Source organism: Seriola dumerili, unplaced genomic scaffold (genome assembly GCF_002260705.1).
Source record: "Seriola dumerili isolate Sdu_G_001 unplaced genomic scaffold, Sdu_1.0 BDQW01000177.1, whole genome shotgun sequence".
Classification (NCBI taxonomy): domain Eukaryota; kingdom Metazoa; phylum Chordata; class Actinopteri; order Carangiformes; family Carangidae; genus Seriola; species Seriola dumerili.
The window spans coordinates 1,615,556-1,640,760 of record NW_019174432.1 but is presented as its reverse complement, the minus strand read 5'-3'; the positions used below and the strand labels follow the sequence as shown (position 1 = coordinate 1,640,760).

General features: G+C 41.4%; 1 protein-coding gene across 4 annotated transcripts; it reads left to right on the top strand.

The window, feature by feature from the left end:
• Window positions 1–103: 103 nt before the first annotated feature.
• LOC111227344 (zinc transporter ZIP14-like) lies at window positions 104–23,792 on the top strand. 4 transcript variants are annotated; one of them, XM_022752792.1, is made up of 10 exons: window positions 104–279; window positions 6,273–6,360; window positions 7,725–8,071; window positions 10,615–10,792; window positions 14,907–15,076; window positions 17,447–17,569; window positions 21,187–21,360; window positions 21,586–21,820; window positions 22,269–22,453; window positions 23,549–23,792. In XM_022752792.1, exons 3-10 carry the CDS (start codon window positions 7,754–7,756, stop codon window positions 23,699–23,701), a joined length of 1,536 nt encoding a protein of 511 aa, XP_022608513.1. In that variant the 5' UTR covers window positions 104–279; window positions 6,273–6,360; window positions 7,725–7,753; the 3' UTR covers window positions 23,702–23,792. The 4 variants fall into 4 exon arrangements, with proteins under 4 accessions (XP_022608513.1, XP_022608511.1, XP_022608512.1 ...); XM_022752790.1 differs by lacking the exon at window positions 104–279 and adding an exon at window positions 6,032–6,110; XM_022752791.1 differs by lacking the exons at window positions 104–279; window positions 14,907–15,076 and adding exons at window positions 6,032–6,110; window positions 13,651–13,820.
• The last annotated feature ends 1,413 nt before the right edge of the window (window positions 23,793–25,205 follow it).

The window sequence follows — 25,205 nt, the reverse complement described above, 5'->3', positions numbered from 1 at the left end:
ACCCGAGTCACCGAGCTGTAGACGTCACAACTGCCGACGACTTGACCACAGCCTCCACGGCGCTGCTGTGTTGTGGCTCGCCTGAATCTGAATGGGGGGGGACGACAGATGGTAAAAAAAAAAATCTTCTCCCGTCCTTCTGTGAATGAATGAACATACCAGAGACATTCTGCCGCTGCCCACATCCTGAGATTTTCTGTCTGTGAGAAACTGAGGGACGCTGTTTGTTGAGAGGAGTCGACGCCGAGGCTGCTTTTCTGCCCCCAACAGCATCACCGGGTAAGCTAACTGTCACACGGCTAACAAGAAGCTATTCTGTGTGTCCCTGTACACGTTATCTAACCATTGAAACCGGCTCATATTTAACCTTTAAGATAATAATGTACACATTGGAGGACTTCGCTTCATCTTACCTTTTTAACTACGAACTGAAACAAGGACTTGCTATAGAAGCTAACATAAAGCAGCTAAATCAAATCAGACTAAATGTTGAGACTTGTCCGTTCAATCTTTACTGTCATTTTTGTATCTTTTTCAGAGCATGTGCGCTAAAACATGTGCGTCCAACCGGTAGATAGAAAATTGAGCAACATTGTCAATGAGAAATCTCAGCCATAGCGCTGTAAGGCTGCCACAATCACCCTGAATGACTCAACCTATCCAGTTCCAGTGAAGTACACACAGTAAGATGAGTGTACATAAGTATAATTTTGAGGTACTTGTACTTTACTTGAATACATCCATCTTATGCGTCTTTATACTTCTCTACCAGTACATTTCTGATGGGTATCTTATACTTTATACCACCGGTATAAAACTACCTGTACATACTGACGGACATAAAAGGACCACTTGTGCTGACAACTGACCTACACGATGGTCAAAGGACCGTGAAGTCCATGTTTTTTCACTGTGTCACTTTTTACAGATGAAATAAATGTACGTTTTGCCTCATTAGAGCCTCTTTTAGTTTTCTGTCAGTGTGCCTGTCACTACCTTCTGTAATGCAAGAAAAAAAATGGAATTTGGAATTATCATGGTTAAATTTGACGCCACATTATTCTTGCTTTTCATGGAGAAGTCTATGGAAAAGCTGTGGAAATCCACCGGCTTAAATATGTGTGAACCCTTAGAAATGCGTTGCTCATGCAGCCAAACATAAAAAATATAATTTTCAGGGGTATAGTATTTAAATTTTTGTGAGTGTTTCAACCTCTCCACATATGACTGTTGCCTTGGCTTGTTTATATTTCCAGAGCTTATCATATGTTTATTCTGCAGCTGTTAAATTTATTTAGCTTGTCAAGTGCCTATATTCGTCTCTTAAAATGGAAAGAAATATTAATGAGCACTTCGAAGTCATGTTTAGATATGGTACTTACTTCAGTACATATGCTCTGTGGCTCTCTACTTCTGGATCTCTGAGACCTCTAAGTTGGCCTGTGGGTAAAAGTGAGGGGTCGACAAAGACCAAGTCATGTCTGAAACCCTTTAATTTTATGGTTACTGCTCCTTTGTTGTACACTCAGGATGAGTGAAGCACATTGACAATGTGTTCGGTGAACCAACATCATACCCACAGCCATCACTCTCCCATCTAATGACAGTCTTCGTTGATGATATCAGCCCTGAGGGCTGAGTAAAACAGCAATTAGGGGCCTTGGGTGAAGGATGATGAGTCAATGCACACCTTAACCTGCCCCTTGCCTCAGAGGTATATAAAGTGACCCGGGATGAGACAGTGTGAGTGTGGGGATATGAGAGGACAAACCAGAATCTGCTTTGAGGGACAAGCTGCTTTGAATTAAGAAGGATCTAGCGAGGAGAAGTTGCTGTTTCTGTGTCTCCGGTCATAAAAGGTACGGGATGCTTTATGCTTTAGAATTAGCAAGAGAAACAGAACCAAGAAAAGCTGACAGGAAGTTTAAGGAGAATTGTCTGAATCTGAAACAGATATACTTGCTTTGTTTAGAGTGTGTGTAGGTGACCATGCTGCAGTGACGTAGTCGACCACTTCCTGTTGAGTTGGGATCAGACCTCTCATAATCATCATTAAATAGAGCTAAAAGAATTAGCTGCTACTCTGCCTTGTCTTTATAGTGCACTGAATTGTTTTTTCTGGGAGCCATTTTCCCTTTTTTCTGGTATTTTAATAACCTAATGATTAATTAATAAATCAGTTGCAGTATTATCATTGCACAAGTCAAAATTCTATATCGTTGAGATTCGAAATGCTTTGCTGTTCTGAGTAATTTTTCATGCATTATCCTGTTCGACTGCAAATCTTGTCCCTCATAGGAAAATTTGTGTTTATCTGATAATCTCTTTATTTGTCTTGCACCAGTCAAAGTGGGATTATTAAGTAGCCAGAATATACATAAAATCAAATACAATTAAATATAAACTCAGTTATACTTTCCTCTTTATTAATTCACACATTCACAAGATCACAGCACTCAAGGTAGTACTCTGTATTTTGAGTAAGTTTTTGTGTACTTTTAAAATCTTAGTCAGGTAAACAAAATATATGATATATTGATACACTACATGGTATTACAATGCAGCTCTGTGCACTTCTTTTCATCCAGGTGTAGTTTGACTCCATTTTCAAACATTGACTTTTAAGACTTCTAAGGATGGAGAGTTAAATTAAGTTCCTATACCAGAAGTAAAAAAAAAACTGTGAGGTGAGATGCTCTATAGACCTGTCCATGAAATCACTGGATACCTTTCACCTGTCCTCCAACACAGCACATTAATGATTTATATGTATCAGCCTGAGAATCTTTACATACGCAGCTATTTTAGTTTATGCAAAGTAGAAAGTAAATGAGGTTGGCTTCTTTTTGAGAGTCCAAAGTGTGTTAAGACTGAGAGTAGGTTTTTGGGGGAGCCTATAAGCCGTGATTGATTGTCAACAAAGAGACACCTAGAGTGATCTAGACTAGAAGAGTCAAATAAATGTTCGGTTATTTCCCACCAGTTGAAAGTATGATGCAAGTTTATTTTAGAGTGACAAATGCAACTAAAGATTTTCCATCAGCAGTTTTATCAGCCTTGAATGAGTTTGTTGTTCCTTCTACAGAACTGTGGAGGGCTGATTAACAGCACTAATAAAAGCACTTTTTCATGCTGACAGTGAAACTTTTGAGGGTGTTGTTTAGCTCACCATTGTGCTGAATTATTCACTACTTTATTAAAAGGGTGTGGGTTTGGAGTGGTCACGCTTTGTTTGGATTCATAAATCCTGGCTGAACACGTGAGCGACCCCTCGTGTGATCCTGCGTTCAGATATTGTTCCGAGTGGCGTTCACAACCTGGTGGTGTTTGAATTGGCAGTGTGTCCTGTTGATAATGCTTCAGCCTGCATTCTTTGTAGACTTGTGACCAGTCAAAGATTTTATTTCTGCTCCGTCAGCTGGTGAAGTTGATGATGACAAGGGAAATTTCTCACAGAGCTGTGTTTACACATGGGTGTTGGAGCTGCAAGATATCAAGGTAGTTACTCACTCCCGGTGCTCAGATTTCCCGGTGACTTTGGTGATAGATATTTACTTGTTTGCTTGTGGCTCGACTGCCCGTCATCTGTTTGGGGCCAATTTGTTTGTAGGTTTCTTTATCATAGAAGAAGGAAATAATAGACAAAGCAGGGCAAACTGGTGACTTTCTAAGAATGGAGAAGGATGTGAAAGGATGGGCAGAGGAGGAGCTGCTGCATGCCTTTGGGATTGGAATCCAGCAGACTGTGACTAAACATTTTCCCGTCCTGCTCTTCCCTCCTTTCTCCCCTGCTGCCAGCTCCCTTGTAAACCTCATATTTAACGTCATGGCAGAGGCCTTCGCTGTCGTGCTGAAGGACTAACATGTCTGCAGCAGACTGCCCGTCTCTTCTCAGCACCCTTTATCTCCACAGCTGAAAATAGGCCTTGGACTCTAAAGGCACACATGCACATCACAAAAACGGACATGTTGATTGTGTGTGTGTGTGTGTGTGTGTCTGAGTGTGCACGTACATTGGTTTAACCTGACATGCTGACATTTAAAAGCAGTTTCTCCTTTTGTTTTGATTGGACTGTAGCTGCATGGAGGCCGAGGCAAAGGTCTGCCAGTGAAGGCTCCATCAGTGTTTATTGTGTTTCATGTGTTTGGCTCTATATACTCTGCAGAGCAAAAAAAGGACTTGTTTAGCAGCACAAGTGCATGTGTATATTTAGTATCCATACCAAGTTATTATCACAGCCACAAAAGCACGATGACAGACAGCAATGTAACTGCTATTCTTATTCACTTGTTGTATTGCTATGTACTTGGAATAGGCCGATAATGGATTTTTGAGGTGTGTGTGTGTGTGTGTGTGTGTGTGTGTGTGTGTGTGTGTGTGTGTGTGTGTGTGTGTGTGGGGCCATGTGTTAGATGGCAACATAGTTGTAAACAAATTACAAAGGTGCGTGTTTATCCAGGGCTTATGTGCTGCTTCCTCTTGTCACCCCAAATATTTTCTCACACTCGTTGTGTCTCCTCTCTGTCTTATGAAAAATAAATGTGGAAGAGGAGAGAGAGAGAGAGAGAGAGAGAGAGATATCACTGTTTCTCTGGCAGCTTTCCTGCGTGTTGCAGGGAAACGAGCAGAGCAGGGCTTATTGTTGTGCGTTCATCCACTTGTGAAACTCTTGACCAGTGTAACAGCGACACTACGAGAAGCTACAAGTAGGCTTTTCCTGAAATGACTCTACCTACTCTTGAGATGATAGCTTTATATTTATCTTTTTATTTAACCCATTATCTGACCATGTAAGTCCCATCAATATGAAGACGCCTGGTCAAGGCCGTAGCATAAAAAACAATATAAAATCAGCCAGACAAAATACTAGACCATGCCATCATCACTTCCAAAGATCTTCCATTAGCATTAGGTTTGGGTTATCAGCTTCCTCGATTAATTAAACATTAATAATCCTTTTAATATTTGTGGTTGTGTTAAAGCATATTCTGACACTGAGCACAATAATTTTACATTATTACAATAATTTTCATTACAGATTAATCTGAGTTATTTATTTGATTGAACAATTAATTAAGTCTTTTAAAAAGTCTGAAAACAGTGAACATTTCTTAGAGCCCAAGTTGATGTCGTCTAAAACATAAAATAGTAGTAAATCATCATATTTGTAGAGCTGGAAGCAGCAAATGTTTGTCATTTTTTGCTTGATAAATGAAAACGGTTGACGATTAATGATCTGATCCAGTAGGCTTGGCTGATATGACTCTACCTACTCTGAGATCATAGTGATTTACATCTTCTCTCTATATTCCCAATCAACCAATCATTTAAAGCATCATTACCCACCTCTAATATCAGCCTGTGTTTCACTAACAATAGCAGGAAGGAGGCCAAGGTTCAGAGCTCCTGCAGCTTTTAGAAGGATTGTGTAAGAGGTGAAGTATCGGAGAAAGAAATAATTGAAAAAAGGAGCTAAAGAAGCTTATGAGGGTTTTTTTTTCCTTATTTTCTGTAACTTGTTTTCACCTCTGTTCCCTGTGCTTTAGAATGAGGTCTCATTAGAGCAAGTAGAGGAGGAAGATTTGGGGCAGAGGGAACAAATTTGTTGGGGAGAGGGTGACTTATTGAAGAGGAAAGTCTTCGCCTCCTCGGCTCAGAGGCGTAGGCAGAGACAGATGGAGGAAGGTTGGTGTCTGAACACAAATTAGAAGTAGGTTGTAGTTTATCTGCCCGGCACAGACACAGATTTGCATTGTCGGCCACTGAGCAGCTGGAGCGTAGTGCCTTGCTCAAGGACATCTCAGCGGTGGAGGGGGGAGTTCTGTATCTTGTTATTTTGGCTCTCGTGGCCTGTGGTGTTTTTTTTTTTGTTTTTTTTTTAAGCATGAAGTTTTCTGGTCACGAGTTGGTTTCTTAGCCTTCAGGGAGTGAAACGGGATCATATCGGCTGGCAGTGTTTTGTTTTCCTCTACAGCAGCTGAATTGGATGTTTGCAGCTGCAGTATTTCCCTGTGCGATGCCACTGGCAGCCAACAGAGTGGCCCCCTCTTTGTGTATCCAAATGGGAATCAAGAGGGAATTGTCATTGCAGTTTTAGAAAATGAATGATGTGGGTTTGGGTTCGGGGCTGGATTTTGTGCCCTGAGTGTCAAATTAAAATTTTAAGAAAGCCATTTCAGGCTTCTTTTCTTCTTCACTGCTTCTTTCCTTTTCCTCCATCCTTCCCCATTTCCGTAACCTTGGTTTTTCTCTGTCTCTCTCTCCTCCACAGTCCACTGCACTCCTGAGGAGCCCGCCGCTCTCGTCAGGCATTTCTTCTTCTCCGCTCTCTACTCCCCCAACTCCATCGCTGCTCTCAGGTAACCTGTGGGCATCACTCAGAGCAGAGCTCAAGCGAGCCTCAGGGCAGACAGACTGACTCAGGCACTTTATGCGCCAGCTATCGTCGTAGGCTCGGTAGGAAAAATGTTTCTTTACAAAAATGAATGGGTGTGTTTATTCACCTCAACGTGGCATGTGAAGCTGCTGGTTGTACTGAGATGAATCGGCGCTCTATGTGTTGGAGCAGGGGGATGGGAAAATTACAGTTTGTCCTGTGTGTGGTATTTGTGTGTGTGTGTGTTCATGAAAGTTTGTGTCAGGGACGCAAAAAATCAACGCCCTATGATTTTATGTAGTTGAAATGCTTGAATAATATTTTCCCTCCCACTGATTTTAAAATATGAATTTCTGTAATTCCTGTGTAAAATTGGGGAGAAAAAATGAAGCTGGTGTCACTTTAAAACAGTATCTGTACTGATTATTGATGGTCGATTTAATGAGTGCATGTCTGGTTTGCGTTTAAAAGTGTTTCTGTATTCCTTTGCAGGTTTATTACACTGGTGTGTTAGGTGCTTAATTTGCTGTTATCTACTAAACAGTTGGACTTTCACATACCTAAAGCTGCACCATGTAAAACAAATTCAGTCCCCACTAGGGCAAGACACCAACCCACAGCACAGAGTATTCAGAACAGTATTCAGAACCAGACGTTGGCACCAAATACTTATTCATTATTTGATCAGATTTCCCTAATTCAAGTAATAACTGTATTAATATTTTCCTTGTTTTTTATTTATGTAATGCTGTTATCAAGTTGTATGTGTTGAGATGGGTTTAAACCCATTTTATTTCTGGGGAAAAAAGTTATGCCTACATTCAGTGCGTCTCACCTAAATGCATTGTGTGTATCATTGAGGCTTAATCTTTTCAATGTATTTCTTTCCTCCATAAAAGCTTCACAGAGCTGACTTTGAGAGGACTTTATAACCTATATAGTTAACATACGTTTTAGCTTGCAAGCAGTCTTCTTCTTTCCTGCCTTTGTCGGTACGTTACTGCATTTCTTGGTGATGCTGAGCCCAGATAACTTGACATAATTTGAAATTAAACTAATGTTATGCAAGGCCCTCACCTATTCTCTCTCTGCAGTCAGCACAGATTTTCAGGGAGCCTTAAGTTTACTTATTTAAAATAAAACATTCATTGGCACTTGAACTTGGCTTGGGTCCCCTCCTTGTCACGCACTTTAAGTTGGTTTACAACAACAATTAAATCTGCCTACTGATGGGAGCCAACAGTGAGCAATATTGCAAAGTGCAGCGTTTATAGAATAGAGGTTATCTGTCAAAGGTTATAGAGTCTTTTTATTTCTTTTTGTTCATGCCGCCTCCTCCCTCCGCAGATCAACGTCCTTCAGCCAGTGAAGAAACAATGCTTATCTGGTCTCCTCATGGCCGTACCAGGACCACCATCACCGTCCTCCAGTCACAGCTGATGTTCATCCTGGCCCTGGCTCTGCTGTTCTGCCCCTTGGGCTTGGTGACAGTTCAGGGGGAGAGCCAGACCCAGTCTCCTGCCCAGGTGCTCCAGGACCTGCTGGCCCGCTATGGCGACAACAGCACCATCACAGTGCCCCAGCTGCGGTCTCTGCTGGCCCTCCTCAGCCAGGGCCAGGGTGAAGGTGAAAACGACAGCAGCAATGTGGCTGAGACACCTACAAGCACACCTCCCAAATCCAACAGGTCCAAGGTGAGAAGAAAAACGTCATCTTACCTTGTGTTAGCGCTTTGAGCTGATAGGTTGCTCTGTTGTGGCTGCTAATAAAATCTATGCACATGGAGCAACCTGCCTACAAGTGTCAATTAAACATTTTTTTGAACATACTGTACATTGAACACACTGTACCAACAGTGACAAGAATGGATAGAAATGGGGATGGCTGTGACAACAAATCCATATAATTTCAATGTAAGCATAATTTCTGTGTTGTCACATCTCTCTCACATCTGAATCCAGAGTGCACTGAAACAGCTTCATAAATCAATCTGGAGTTGCGGTTTTAAAATTTTGTTTATAGGTTACTTTTATTGCCTCCTTTTTTTATAACTGCTCCTGACTTTGACCTCCAGCAGCTGCTGAGCTGGTTTCATCAAGAGTGTCTGGGCAGGTCTAAACTGTATTGAGTGTAATTGGTTCTGGGGAGGGTCTGATTCTGTTGGCATGGTTCAGCTGCAGTCAGTGAGTTGCTGAGTCATGGATTCATGAGAACTGTAAGTACTGATAAGTGGTATTGTAATGACAATGGACAAACCAAACATAGCCAAACCAAAGAAAACAAGCACACCTGTCACACTACGTTGATCCCAGACAAGTGGGGTCCTATTTGACTCCAAACCTCTGTTCGGCAGGTGTGGCTAAAGACATTAGGCAGGACTGACCTGAACAGAATCTTAACTAACATGGAGAATGATTTCTTCAGTTTGCGCCATGTTCTCGTCACAGTCACCATCTCCACCAGCGTTAGAGTGGTTCAAGTAGCATACACCATCCGTGCAATATACCTCATATGCTGCTATCTAAATATTTCTTACTGGCATTTTGCAGTATTACTTTCTTGTACCGTCCACTTTGCTGCTGTGACACTGCAGATTTCCCCAGTGTGGGACTAATAAAGGAATATCTTATCTTATCTTAACTCTTTAGTCCCAATGGGTATTCACATTCGGTATTCACATGTTGGTTTTTTTTGGGGGTAACACCTCCGGCAGAGCCCCAGAGCCTCTGAAACACCCTGAAGCAGAAGGGTAAATCCAGCTTTAGTCCTATCTGGAAGAAGCAGGAGCCACCGGTGCCAGATAGCTGACATATTTAACATATTTCCCATACTTAGTGTCATGTATGGTTGACTCACCTGCTGATCTGCTTTTTTCTTTTACCCTGAGCGATTGTGGGAAAGTAATAAACACTTCTGAGAAATTGATTAGAACAGAGGTTTAGGGTCACATGTAGTTTAGATGTTGGATTAGATAACTTTCAGGAGGGATTCTGTATTTATTTGTTTTGTATGAATACAACAATAGAAACAGGAAATGTCTGTCTTTGTGTGGGTGTGTGACTTGGAGAGCAGTAGTAAAAGTGCAGCTCTTGGCCAACAGCCATCACTGCTGTCCCTCATTAGTGAAGCACAGATATTCAGTCACGTGTGTCACCTGCATGCTGTTAAACACCTTTCACCAAATGTGTCGTATTCATGGCTGCCACAGTGGAGAGAACAGTTCACACATCAATGAATGGCATGTTGAATATGTTTCCTTCTGTTATGATAGGCTTGAATTATTGTTAACATTTTGGAAAGTGATGAATCAGCTGTAATTATGTAAGTGAGTCACTGTCAGAAGCTCCACTTCTGTTTGAGTCAGATTCACTTTTTGTCCCCAGGAAATGAAATTCAAACTGGCTTCTGTGTAATAATACAGGAATGACATATTTACCATAGACACAGTTTCTCTGAATGTGACCCTTTTTTTTTTTGAGATTTTGATTCCTGAGATATGATGTTATTTTTTTTTCATGTGTTGGCATTTTAATGACTGTGGGGCATCTGTATTTGTCCAGTTTTACATTGTTCGTAAACCTTTTATACTCTTAAATTCTCTTTTTAGTATTGTTTTTTAAATCGCAAGCAATCTGATGGCAAACCCCCAACAATTAGAAACCCCCAGCCGGGTTCATCAATTTTTAGTTGTTCCCTGGAAACACTTCGGTCATCGTCTACGCTACTTACAGCACGATTCTGTATTTGGTTGTGGAGCTTGTGAATTTGACATAGAAAACAGTCAAAATGTCGCCGTCACAATTTACTCAAGCCCAAGGTCATGTGTTCATATGTCTTATTTTTTCCAACCAACAATCCAAAAACCAAAAGACATTCAACTGACAATATATAAAACAGAGAAATGCAGCAAATCCTCACATTTGAGAAACAGGAACTAGAGAATACTTGGTACTTTTGCTTGAACAATGACTTAATTAAGAATTAAGTTTTTCTCTAAACATCTTCTGATACAATTTTCTGTCTGTCAACAAATCACTTAATCAATGAATCATTCCATCTTGTTGTTTCTAATAGTGTCTGTATTGTGCGTGCTGCTTATTAAGTCTGGATCTTTGTCACTGTTAAAACTGAAAGTCACCTGACCTGTCACTGAACGCATCATGGGTAATTCAGCTGTTTTTACGGAAGTTCAAACTTCTTTTCGCCAACTGACAGGTGGGTATGTTTTCACTTCCAGTGCTTGCCTGCAGACACGTTGGCTATTTACAGCATTAGCGAGCAGTCACACCTGGATGGCCAGGGTCTCCAGGAGCTTTGCCCCACCATGCTGCAGCAGTTGGACGCCGGCACCTGCAGGGGGCAAAAAGACGAGACACTGAACAGTGACCCCTCCCCCAGGCCCTCAGACGCTGAAGGTGAGGACTGACTTGTTACACATGGTTAATATAATTTCTTTAGCTATGTCAATGTCTTATTAACACAGAAGGTATTTCTCACATTTTAAATTCAGATGTTAATATATGATGGTGCGTGAATGTTGAACGTTTTTACATTTTGCGGCGGGATCTGTTTTGTCTGTTGATCGAACTTGCTTGAGATGTCTTATTGCAGCTTCTTTATCTGTCTGTATATTTGCAGTATGTGGGATAAACTTTTATTTTACTCCTGTTACAGTGAGGACATTTTGTGGCTCCATTTAGGTTTTCCCTGCGCTCTGTTTTTACAGATGAATGAAAACTTAGAGACCTTGAGAACAGGTTTCTTCATCATATCTGAGCTCCAAATGTGTGTTTTGTTGCCTAGAGATAGTGATATCATGATGTCCCCAAAGGAGATCAAAGCCAAAATAAGCATGCACAAGGCTTAGCCAAGGCTGAGATTGCATTTCTCAGTTTGGCTTAAAAAGCAACACATCCTTTAGACTCCACAATCCTGCCTCAGTCAGCATAACCAGTCTGCAGCAGAGATCTCATCCAGGTAAAGACAGTACGGACTGGAAAGCATCTCGGCTACAAACTGCTCCTCTTTCCTTGGCTGCTGACCCACTGTAACTCCATACAGACTGCTGACTGCACACACCCAGTGGGACGTCCTTGAGATCCCTGGAAGCTGTTTTGGCATCTGCATTGAATCTAAAGCTTTGGAAATGTGCAGTGCAGTTTAGGCTGTTGTTTAACAAGCCTTTGAGTTCCATTTTAATGGAAATTGGCTTTGGACTATGTGGCAGGAATAGAAAAAGGTAGTTAATGACAGACTTGGGAAAAGTTGGTGACCTTAAGTGATCTTCTGCCCTCAAGGCTGCAGCGCCACTGACATCCAAAAGCAGCACAGCTTCAGTTTCTACAAGGAGAAAGATAACAGCTTTTATTATGTATGTGATGTCTGTGGGCATCAGTCTTCATCTTCTTTTTAAACTAATGACGCGCTGTGGCCTTGCTAAGCCAGCTCACCAATTTCACCTCTTACTTTTCACCCAGTTTATCTTATCCTTGGCAGGTGGAGGAGAAATGGTTTACTGGCCCAGAGCTCTGACTCTATCTTTTTGACAAATTTGTTTTCCCCTATCATCCACTCATATGCCCTTAGCTCGCCTCATACTCGCCCCTGTAGGCAGCTTATTTTGGCTTGAGAGCTGTTTTTCTTTGCCTAGGCTGTGGAGATGTGCCAGCAGCAGGGAGGCAGATGCGCTGGAAATTCATCCCTACTGCAGATCTCACTGACTTATATATCCTGACCTTTTCTCGCTATCTAAATGTAACACTGTTGCCGCTTTTTACAGAGATAAAATAACGTATTAGATCAAATATATGATCATGTTGAAGTCAAACCTGTCTCTCCTACAACCAGCAAATTTTGTCATTGATGATGATTTAGTTGTGTCTTCTCTCAAGTCTTGTGCCATTGGCCTGATGCCTGGCAGCTTTTAAAGGTGGTCTTTGACTGCTTATCAGCAGAACTATAATACAGTTTCAACATTTCCCTGCAGGCTGGCTGATTTCCAGTGGCCACTGGTTTTACCAACTTTGAGACTACTTGTATTATGTTCAGAGAGTAAATATTTCTTGTGGTGTGCCCCAAGGATTAGTCCTGGGGCTCAATCTTTTCTGTTTGTCATGAGGTTATTTCATTTGCAAACATGAATGTGGTTTCACTGCTACGCAGATGATACACAGCTCTATACATCTGCTTTGCCTGATCATCTGAACCCAAATTAGTAATTTTCTGGTGTTAAATAAGGATTAACAGAGATTTTAGTTGTCTGGGCACAGGCCAAAAGAAAGAACCTCATTTCACGACTTGGTGCCCAATCTTTCGACACTGCATCTGTCGCTAAGAGTCAAGGGTTCATTTGTGATTGTATTACAATTGAGTTACAATTTTTTGATATATATTTTATAATGTTATTTGCCAAGTCTTAATGTTATCACAATCTGTAGAGTGTTGTTTGTTCACTTCTTCTTTCTGTTGCCTTGACTTGAGTTGCACCCACATCTGCCATCACTACTCACCCTTATGACCTATTTTTTTTCCCCTTTCTCAGCATAAAGAGATGATCTCGCACCACAGAAATTATCAACAACTCATAACTTAACCTTACTTTCATTCTGACACAGGTGGTGCAGCTTCTGACAAAAATGGCACAAAAATCTTTTATGTAATGTCTCCTAGTCTTATCTTGTTACTGCATGAGTCGATTAAGGCAGTTGTTCTCAACTGTTTTGACTTGTGACCCTTAAAAGCAAACCAAACAATTAAATTTCCTTCTCAAAATGTTTAGTTTTTAGAGGCCAGAATATTTCACAAGATTGAAAAATAGAAAGAAGTCAGAAAATTAGACCTGATTTGTGTGGCAGAAATGTTTCCTATTTAGTTAATCATCTTGTGAACCTCTAGATTTATCTTTCAATCCTTTGGCAGGGTCGAAACCTTTGGTTGGGATGTTTTTAAACCAACAGCTAACATCCAATATCACGTCAATCACATGTAAATTTGTGCAACTAAATACTGTTTTATTTGCTAAAATTTCAATAAAGTTGATACGGATAAAATGCTGTGAGAGCAGCATTTGATTTTTAAGATGATTTTAGGTATCAGAATTTAGCACTGCACATATTTGATCACCAATATGTTTGTACTGAAAGGGAAAAAATGTTTTATGATGCAGTGCTCAGGCTGCAGTTACAGCTGCATCATGAACACATTATGCATGGCATTTTGTTTTAATGTGACTCCTATCTGTTTCATCCAACCTTCCCGTCACTCCAACCCTCAGTGTGGGGCTTCTCTTTCCTGAGTGTGACAGTGATCAATGCCTTCTCCCTCACTGGAGTTGTCATCATGCCGCTGATGAAGACGCGCTATATGAAATACGCACTCATCTTTTTCATCGCTCTTGCTATCGGCACGCTGTACTCAACTGCCGTCCTGCAGCTCCTGCCAGAGGTTTGCCATCTATCCATACATGTTTTTTTATCCATACATCTTTTCACATCCCACGAACCTTTTGTTTTTTAATAAAAACACAAACACCAAGGTTTAAAACCTCTTTAGTTCACTGTAGTGCTGTTTACAAAACTCGTGCACCTTTGGCCAAGCGCTATCTCTTCCTTCCTGCCTTTGTTCTTCTCTGGTTTTCATGGGCTCTAATAAGCACTGGAACACTTTGTGGTGTTGTTCTACCCTTACTGCGTCACAGGTGATCTTGCAGTGTGTTAGTGTGCGTGTCTGCTCTGTATGTTCGTGTCTGTGTCTGCACCTTGCATTGAGATCTAGGCCAGCTACGAGGTAATTTCGTGGAAGGAAAGTTCAGTTCTCTGTTGTACCGCAGCAGCAAGTAGAACAGCTACACAGGCTTGATGACTGTGTTTCACTCAGCTCAGTTTCACTCAATTTAGTCTCAGGGATTCATACATTTCCGTCTGTGTAAGACAGTCCTGGAGAGAAGGAGCGTGGCACTGTTGAGATGTCCTTCAAATTGAAATGTGACCCCTCTTCCTCCGTGCTCCTTCTGCTACTGTCGGGCTATTTAAAGTTCATTTGCTCCCTTTTGTGTCTGCAGTCATAGCTAGTGTTTACCCTGAGGCTAGGACAGTAGGACAGATACACCTTTGTGGACTAGGACAAAGTGTCTGTGTGTGTGTGTGTGTGTGTGTGTCTGTGTCTTTGTTCTTGATATTTAATTGCATCCTGTTTCTTATCAAAAGAAATGCATGGGGTTCGCACACTGTTTCAAAGGACAGCTAATTATTATCTTCACATGCAAATGGAAGGTGGTGTCACTCCTGTTAATCTGCTCTCAATGGAAAATGACCCTGTTGTCTCTGGAAAGACTTGCAGGTATCTTTTGAAATCTCTTTTCTCAGGTTGATTTCATTCACCTTCATCTTTTCAGGGGGATAACTGGTTGGTGTTCTCTAATTTTTTCCTCACCTTGGTAATTAATCTGATTAAAATCATTTCTGAACTAACTAGCTTTTTGTTTCTCACCTCCCCCCCCTTCTTTTCCGTGCCTCCTCTCCATTCGATCAGTGTGGGGTTATGGGATCCTGTGTGTGACACTGATCTCTCTGTGTTCGCTGGTCGGGGCGAGCGTGGTGCCCTTCATGAAGAAAACCTTTTACAAGCGACTGCTTCTCTACTTCATAGCCCTGGCCATTGGCACTCTCTACTCCAACGCCCTGTTTCAGCTCATCCCAGAGGTAGAGTCGATGCTGCTGTGACTTACTTAGCTGCGTCTCCTTCACAGTGCCTCCGTGCAGGGTTGCTATGCAGTTTATACAAAGAGCATTGAGTATTGATTTTTACATATCAGGGGAAACTCCAGAAAAGCATCGATAGTATTTGATTATCTTGTCCGGATTCTTATGTCGCTACATATTTTTTGTCATTGTTGTACCTCAGTCATCTCACACTCTACTGTGATATAAATACATATTTACAGTCACATTGCTCAGCCACCAGTGCCGTAAACTGAATTGAGCCCTGGGCAAAATCTCCCCTGTAATTAATGACATTGATGTTTGTTTGTTTAAAAAAAATAAGTTTTGAAATGCATAGCAATCCTTGTCACTGGAAATTAGGGCTGTGTTCAGTGTGGATGAAGAGCATAAATCAACCACTCTACTCACTTCACTTATCAAATTAGATTTGTTCAGATATATGAGAATTTGGAAAAAAAACAAAAAAACAATGTCAGCTGTGAGCTCTCCTTCACAAAATATAATACATTCGTAGCTGACTCATGGTATACTGTGTGTAAATTTGTATTACAATAGCAAAACATACTAATATTCTTGGAACTCAGTTGAGAAAATGCCAACAGATAAAATAACCAAATCAGAATCAGTGAGATAAATACATGAACTAAGTTATATCATCAGATTGATGCAAAAGAATTACATAAAGCTGATGCTCTTTGATTTGCAGCATCACTAAGACTGTTTTCATACAGTCAGAAATATTAAAGGGACAAATCTGTTCATCATCATATCACCCAGTCCTTCCACTCATAGGATTTCTTTAACTAATAAGTTGGTTGATTAAAGTTGAATGATGGAAAATTCCCTGTACTAATGATATGATGTAAAATAATCTCTTACATCTAGAATTTACAAAAGACAAAAGTGCATTTGAGAATAAACTCTTAGTACCCAGTTATAGGTAATGGGTAATAATTCACATTCACACATTGACAGCAGGGACTGAGGAAGATTTGCTCAACAACTGAAACTGTCTTTACTGGTCCAGGGACCTATTAATCATGTGACAGGCAGCTCACAGTGTGTATGTGTGTTTGGGGAGAGGAAATGTTTAGTTCACCAGCCACAAAAACGCCCACAGTGTAGAAAGATGATATATATACATTTTTTTTTAACCAAAATCACAGAATACCCGTTAGGAAAGGGGGAAAGGGGGAAGTGGTTTCTGGCACAACTTCATTATTGGTATTATTAGTTTCGGCTCGTTGCCTATGACCCTGATGAAGGCGACAATCTGAAAACACACTGGTCTAATAATAAAATTCTTCTGTTTACTACAAGTCTTGACCTCTTTAGACATGCAGATGAGAAACCGGATTATTAGAAGGAAAGTGAAGGAACATCCAGCTAATCAGTAACACGCTGTCTCTCCTACATCAAAGCTGGCGTATTATATGTCTACTGATGATAAACAGGACGATGCTGCAGACTACTTTTAGTTTGCTTACCCAAAGTCTGTATACTCTTAAAAGCTATAGTCTAATTTCTACAACAGAATATAATACAGTTTATATTCTTTTACCCTCATTAATCAATTCACTTCTCTCATGTGTGTGAAATTTACTAAGTCAGCTTACTGAAGGAAGCTAAGGTGTATGTAAACACACTGAAGTACAAAGTCAACCCAAATATGAGCAGTTGTCCTTTAGGTTTTTAAACGCTGTCTAGACGCTGCGCACACCCGTCATTGCCAGATTCAAAGCTGTTGCTCAGAGCTGTTGTGTAATTCACAGCATCAATTCACCTGGGATGAATAGTAAAAAAAAAATGTATATACCTCGGAGGTGAAGTGATTTTGATTTATGGGGTGTTTGTGTCTTCTAGATGCGGGACGATTACATACATAATTCAGCATGTCTCTCAGATTTGAGGATGCTGTGAAATATCGCTGCAGTCTCCTAAAAGGATGTCGCCTTGAGTTGATGTCGTCGTTTACTTTACTCATAAAACGATGGACAAAAGACAAAACCTTACAAAAACAGCAGCGTGAAGTTTTTCTGTTGAGATAAACTTGGTCTCGGTCAGTGTCTGACCCTGACGGCGAATGCAAAGCAAAATGTTCATTCACCCTCTGACAGAAAGGAAACTTCACTCTTGTCTCCAGACCTCTGACTACACAGCCTTAGACTTCAAAACACACACTTTAACAAACACTAATTGCTCACTCTGAGAACCTGCTAAATCATGTTCCTTAGCTGTGACATTTTTTTTTTAAATAACACCTCCTTTCAAAAATATGCACAGTGAATGATGTCAGGCTACTATAAATATTTATGACAAGCTAACGCCGTCTTCTGTCCTGCGTGGTAGGCCTTTGGTTTTGACCCCATGGTGGATTTCTACGTGTCCAAGTCTGCGGTGGTGTTTGGAGGCTTTTACCTCTTCTTCTTCACTGAGAAGGTCCTCAAAGTGCTTCTCAAGCAGAGACACGGGGTGAGTACACGGCAAGAATCATGTGAAATTTGCCTTTATTTTGTTCTTTTGGTGGTTAGGAAATATTTAACAACTTCCAAATCTGTCATTACGAAGTGTTAACAAACAAGTTTTTCGAGCAGGAAGCAAGTACCAGCTCCAGATCTAAAAAGTTGGTGAAGCACAACATTTTAACAATAATAACATTGTCATCCAGCAATCAGAAGCCTCCCAGATGGTACTGCATGATGGATAAAAATCTAAGGCACCTCAACCTCTCGCACTGTACTGTATGTCTTGATAATCACAACCACACAGGCCAAACACAGATGTCTGCAAACCACAGTTGTTGAAGTTGAAGTCGACCATCAGGGATAGACAAAAAGAACCGATGTGCGTAGGATCTGAATCAACATCTGTGTCATAGTCTCAACAAAAACTGTGAGCCTCAGAGTTGGTATTTACAGCTGAAACGGTTCGTATCCAACATCACTGCACAAACACACAACCCAGTATGATGGGAATAAAACCAGGAGTCTAAAACAGAGGAGAAGCTGCCCCTCAATCTGTAAATTGGAGAGATTGTCTAGGAGACGAAGAATATAAGTGTTTACAAGATCTGATGAAAAAGCTCAGCCTCTAGAGCTGATATCTATGGATGAAACCACTGTCATGCTTTTGCTAAGAAAAATACTTTTCTGATATCATACTGTATATTACAATAAGGAAAATGTATGCAAAAATACATTTTAATAAATAGATTCATTATTTTGTTTGTAGAATGTAAGAAAATACAAAAAAAAAAATGCCTGTTAAATATTCTCATAGCACAAGGTAAACTGTGTTAAACCCAAAGATATTCAGTTTACTGTTAGATATGACATAAGAGCATCATGTCCTGGAACATATTTGGCATTTCTGCTTGAAAAATGAGTGAAACAATTAATTGAATATCACATTAGTTGTCGATTTTTTTTTTTTTTTGTTAATCTCCTAATCAAATCTACATCAGACAAAACTCTTTACAGATGTAAAAATAAAATATTCAGCCAGCCATAATCAGTTCTAGCTGCCATAATCAGTTATCAAAATGACGAACAGTAAACTGCTAAAAACAAAAATACAAGAGATTTAATCAAAAACCACTGAGGCTAAACGGGAGATTCAGTATTGCGGTGTACATTGCAGATGATTAAAATGTTTTGTTTTTTTTCCTGCATCTTCATTTGTTCTCTAATGTTTCTTTAACTTAAAAATACAAACCATAGCATTACATCATCACCGGGCAAGCAGGTGTTTTCCACAGATCAGTATTTGCTCCAGGCATCATCATCATCATCATCATGACGTACGATTAAATTTCTCCCACTCGTTTTATCTGTATATCAATGGCAGGTTTAACCAGCTGGACAGGGTGTTTGCATTTTAGTAACTGACACGAGCATCAGAAACGCATCTGACCGTTGAATTACACCTTCAGAGAGTAATGATGATAATGTGTTTCTTTTGTTTGATGAGGGTGTTGCACAGTCTCTGTGCTGACATGCCCGCACTCATTGTCAAATATTTTTGTTTTTTTGCGTTTGGGCGATGTGCACCTGTGATTCAAGTTCACACCACAGCCCGCAGGTGTTTACATAGACTTTGCATAAACCCCCTCTGTAGTAGGAAGGTGAGGAAAAGTAAGATATATGTTATTGTCCCACAGGGGAGAATTGTCTTGGGCTCTTATTATCTCATGCTGAATGTGAGACAGAGTGGTAAAAACTGTGTTTACAATAATAAGACCAAGTATAATAATAAATTGTGATAGAAGACAATAGTTCTTCTAATAAAACCAGATATAAATAGAAGAATAAAAACAACAGTTGTTTCAATAATAACCCAGATATACAATGTATTTAAACCCTTCTTATTATTTAATATCTGGATGATTGTACCTGTTCAATCTACAATTCGGCATCCTGAACCGTCGACCTGAGGCCAGTGTCCGGGATTCTGGGTTCAGGATGTGTGTTAGATTTGTTCAGAGTCTTCTCATGAAGACTGAAGATGGTGATGTTCTTTTCTCCTTGGGATCTTCACGGCCGTCTGTATGAGACGAGGGAGCTTAGACTTCAACTGTGCCGCCAGGTTACTACAGCAGACTGGACCTCCACTCTCAGGGTTTCATAAAACAGAAACACAAGTTTGCAATTTACTCCATAAAATCTGAGCCTTCTCAAGAAGTGCATCCTCTGCCGTAAGCCTGGAACAAAGGCTTTCAACATGGTAGTAGTAATAGTCATTACCTGCAACCGTAACTGTAACCCACCTGATCACGTAGTTGGTGACGTGCTACAAAATTGTATTGAAGTCATGCGTCTGTGAAGGATGCTCTTTTGTCATTTTATTCATGGCTTCCTTCCACTGATGGACTTTAATCCTGGTTCATGCCTGTGTGTTGAGCAATCATTCATCACTAAGGTGTCATCTGTTTGAGTTGCATGTGTGTTTTTGGTTGTTGGACACCTGCCGACTGCGCCTCCCCTTCCTATTTGCATAAATCCAGCAGCAGTGAATGTGGCAGTTATTTAACGGTTTTATTTATTTTAACAACTGTAACACAGATCTGTGAGTCACTTCCATGAAGATACAACTTGCAGATGTCCTTCTTAATTAAATCCTAAAACTATGTTGATTGGAATTAGAAGCTGCAGGTGTTAATTCAGCCTTGCAGTGCTGCTGATTTCATTCACAAAAAGCATTCACAGTTGGTGGTGTAGGCAGGTGACTGTGGGAAAGTTGCTCCACCTTGTGGTTACTCTGCTTTGAGCCATATGGTTGAGCCAACCTAATTAACAGCTAACACAACGACCTGCTGATCCAATTACAGACGCTCTTTGACCCATGCCGTCAGCCTCCACGTTTCACTGCAAAAGAAATGCCTCTTAACAGCTCTAAGACTGTCGGTACCAACCCATTTTAAAAATGTTGAGGGGACGGGTATAATTTTTGTGGTGTAGAAACTGTTCACTCAAAGATCTGGTGAAGTGTCCTTGACTTAAACACCAAATAGTGTTTTACACCAACTGGCCCTTACCTGTGACTTTGCCGGAGATGTGGGTCGTACTTATAGTCACTGTTTTTGCAAACTTAGATAAAAATTCACACAGAATCTTCTGGGCTTTGTAGATATTTTCAGTTTTTGTTTGAAGAACCTTTGAGTAAATGTTGTCTGAGAGTCTCAGTTCAGGGCAAGAAAGTCTGTGTATTATGGGAATAGGTCAAAATCACAAGCCTTTGTGTGTGGATAATTTGGCCATTTGGTTGCATTTGTGTTAAATTATATCTGTACAGACCTTGATGCTGTTTTGTAGTCCTCACAGAGGCAATAAAAACAGCTGGTGTGTATGATTTAAAAGGAAACTCCCAAGAGGAAGTAGAAGTACAATTCAAATGGGACGAATGCAGATCAGGATGTACTGAGGAAACGCTATGTTTAGACCAATTTTAAGTCAACTTGAACATAAGTTCCTCACTGCTCCTTCGCTTTAAAATTCACCAAAGTTCAGGTTATTTATTTTGTCAGGAAGGACATTTCCAGCAGTAATGGTTCCATCTAAGTCTGTTCTATCTGCTTTCTCACTGTGTCTCAGAGCCACGGCCACAGTCATTACCCCGGTGCAGATCGTTACTCGACACCAGACAGGGATTTGGAGGAGGGCGAGAAGGAGAAGCTGCAGCAGAACGGAGAAGCCAGCAGTCTGGCTCTGGGCAAGGTGGATGCAGGGGAGGGAGAGCTCATGCTCAGCCCTGCACAGACGCCACAGGTGGGATTTAAGGGGCGGTGCAGAGGATGGAGAGGGGCAAGATCCAAAATTTGTGCAGCACATTTGAAACATTGTTACCTGAACCATTTGACATAATCAAAGCAGTTCAGGTGCGGACAGCATGTGTATCGTGAAGGGGCTCAAGAGCGGGTGGTATTTGCATGTTGCTGCTCCGTCCGCATGTATTTGCCTTTTTAAAGGGTGTTTCATACTCTGTTCCTCCAGGACTCCCAGAGCCCAGACAGCGGGGGGCGGTCTGGAAGCAGCGGCGGTGGCTGCTATTGGCTGAAGGGGACGACCTACTCTGACATCGGCACACTGGCGTGGATGATCACGCTAAGTGACGGCCTGCACAACTTTATCGACGGTTTGGCCATCGGCGCCTCCTTCACCGCCTCCGTCTTTCAGGGCATCAGCACCTCCGTGGCCATCCTGTGTGAGGAGTTCCCCCACGAGCTGGGTGAGTCACGCCGGTCACTGACCTTTTGTTGCCTTTTTAATAGTTTTTTTATCTAATATTGGTTTCAGCTGACGTCAGTGCTCTTATTTTCTTTTTGACCATTGACTGTGAGTAATCAAATTCAGGAGTCATTTTTTATTTAATTTCCATGGGAATGATACAACTTGCTCAGCTCACAATAAAATGAAAACTGCTCCCCCTGCTGGCGTAGACCTGTGGTGCCAACCAGACATCTATAATTAACTGCACCTTTGTCTATTGATTGTGAAATTGCCTGTGCACATGCTGAGGAAGGGCGGCTCTCCTGAAATGTCCGTGAGGCATTTATAAAGTCTCTTTGGAGTTTTTCTTTTTCATTATTTATTTTTCAAAAATCTCTTGTTAATTCATTGCAAAGTCGGTGCTTGGCTGAGACCTTTGATACATTTTCTTCTCTTTCTGTCACCAGGAGACTTTGTGATCCTGCTGAACGCTGGCATGAGCTTACAGCAGGCCCTGTTCTTTAACTTCCTGTCGGCCTGTTGCTGTTACCTGGGCATGGGCTTTGGCATCCTGGCTGGCAACAGCTTCTCTCCCAACTGGATCTTCGCCCTGGCTGGAGGAATGTTCCTCTACATCGCTCTGGCAGACATGGTCAGTGTTTGGGGGGGGTGGGGGGGTGAGATCAGACGGGTGTGGTTGTCTCCTAATACAGCAGACGGCTATGAGAGCTTGTCAAGGCCTCGTGCCAGTTACCCGCACTGGCAATGGGTCGTTTTTAGTTGGAGAAAGTAAAAACACAAATCTCTGATCCTCTTTACTCGCTACAGCTGAGTTGTCCTTTAGCAAGCCGCTTAAAAGTGAAAACATTTTAACTTAGCTGTAAATATGACATGGTGATGTCACAGCGTCTGGGTTTGGTGAGAACCACTCCCCAAAAAGGAGTTGTAGCCGTCTGTGAAGGGTTTGATGAGCTCTCTTTTCTTAATACAGTACATCCACATTCATGTCTTCTCGTACATATAGTATAAAGGAAGAGTTACCTGTTTAAGAAGGTGAACACAGTGCACACAGTTTAATAATGTAACCATGTAATTACCTGCTTTTTAAAAGGTACTGCAGAAAAGCTGTTATCTGTATCCTGCTCAGTTTTGGCCAGAAGTTGTGTTTTGATACAACATGATACGTCTCACCGCTGCAGTTAAACTGCTCTGTTGGAAGCCCCGAGGCGTGAATGTGTGTAATTAGATTTAATTGTTAATTTAAAGATCCACTCAAACGACTAAGTGTTGCACATTAGTGAAACAGGGATACTCATGAGAGACAAATCAACAAACTGATGTTCCAAAGGGGCTGCAACAGAAGCTGAGGTACCCTGACGTTTAGTTAAAAGTGAGGGTCAAGCTTCAAGAACACTGCATCCCCCACTTCTAGTGAGGGGAAACTCGATGACATCTTTTATACCCGCTCTGCCTGGTGAATGCCCACGTCTTTCAAACGCCATCTGCTCACTTCATAACCCGGGCTTTCAGTTAAAAAATATGTCATATCATAAAGATTTAGTGCTCCACATAGTCGGAAATTGACTTTGACGTGTTAAATTAGTGGGAGAATTGTGGGAGATTGTTCAATATCTTTATTGGACTTATTCACACAAAAAGAAATACAAAAACAGGACAGACAGCATCAGCAGGGACTTCAGAGAAACAACATCCAGTTCTAGAGTTCCTCTGTTTTTATGTGTTTCAGTTCCCAGAGATGAACGAGGTGAGTCGCGAGGAAGAGGACGCGGGCGGCAGCAGCTTCCTCCTCACCTTTGCCATCCAGAACGCCGGCCTGCTGACGGGCTTTTCCATCATGCTCCTCCTCACCACCTACTCTGGACAGATACAGCTGGGCTAGCGCCAGATTCCTCTGGACCAACACCAGCTGTGACCAGTGTGGAATGACTCTGGGACGTCAGCTGGTTTGTACTGGTGGAAACTGGCCCCAGGAGGAGGGAAGGAGGGGGGAAGGGAGGGAGGGACTCGGGAACTTCTATTCTCTTTATCTTCCTTGTTTTGTTTTTTTTTTTTTAAGTTTTCAGGACCCTAGAGTCTGGGAAGTTTGGCTGTGCGGCAGGTACGCACACTGCTCTATAGAAAATATTTGAGTCTGTCATCTGTTCTTGTGCAGTTCCCACATGCAGTAGATCCCAGGCAGGGGGGGGGGGCAGCCTTCTTTCTTCAATATTTTCCCAACAGCTACTCCCTCCTCTGAAGCAGCATTCAGCCAATAAAGGTGACTTAAAGATGTGCGACCCCTGCGCCGAACATGAACTGACGTGCAATACTCACCCGGTCACTTAAACTGCTCTCCATTCCCCGAGACTGCTGATCAGCCATTTTGGCTCCTGCTCTTATTCTCCCTCCTCTCGTCCTTCCCTCCGTGGATGTCACTGAGCCTCAAGCCGGGCCCGTTGAGATTAATTAGACGCAGAGTATTTATATCACTAATCCTCTGTGCCCACAACATTTCCTCAGGAGGTGAGAAAAGCACAATCAGGTAACAGCAGCTGTATTATTGACATTCTTGAGTCTTTATCCTTCTGTTCCAGACTTTAAACCCCCCCCGCTCCCTTTTTTTCATTCCATACCAAAAACAAATTATTACGGACCTGAACTGGAGTTTTAATCAAACTGACTTCCAGCTGGACTTTGTTGTTTGTGTGTTGATGTTATATTTTTTTACACATGAGAATCATGAAAAAAAAAAAAAAAAAAAACTGATCAGACTTTTGAAGACCAAATGTGGGCAGACCATTGAGAATGGTGAAGGGCTACACAGTGACGTCTGGAAGGGCACACTTCAATTCTCCTGAGTGTGGACTTGTCTACATCCTCGACATGCAGGTAGAAGCTCCTAATGAAGCTTGGGTCGTTTCTGTGACGATGACATAAAGTTTGACTTGTCCAGATCGGACGCAACAACACCCAGCGTCCACCGCAGCATTTCTCCATAGTTAACCATCTGTGCCCTTCATTAATATAGCATCGAGTAGTTGTAGCTGTTTTTTATTCATTGTATTCATGAGCTCTGGTCCTCATTAATCCCATAGAATATTTTTCCCAGAATTGTCTATTCTTTTACAGTCCTGTCATAGTTTTAACAGAATACTGTAACGCTGACTCTTATAACCACGCACACTTCGCCTACTGGTCTGATCTGTGATCTTATCTAATATTATCTAATATTAACAGAAAGATCATGTTATATACTGTATTTAGCTACGTAGGTTGTTCTGACAAACATCTGGTTCTCTCTGACTTGCACTGTATGGCCAAAAGTCTGTACACACTTAACGTTTTCTGTGGGGTTTTTTTGGTAGAGCTGTTTTTCAGGACTTAACATTTATTCAAAATACAGA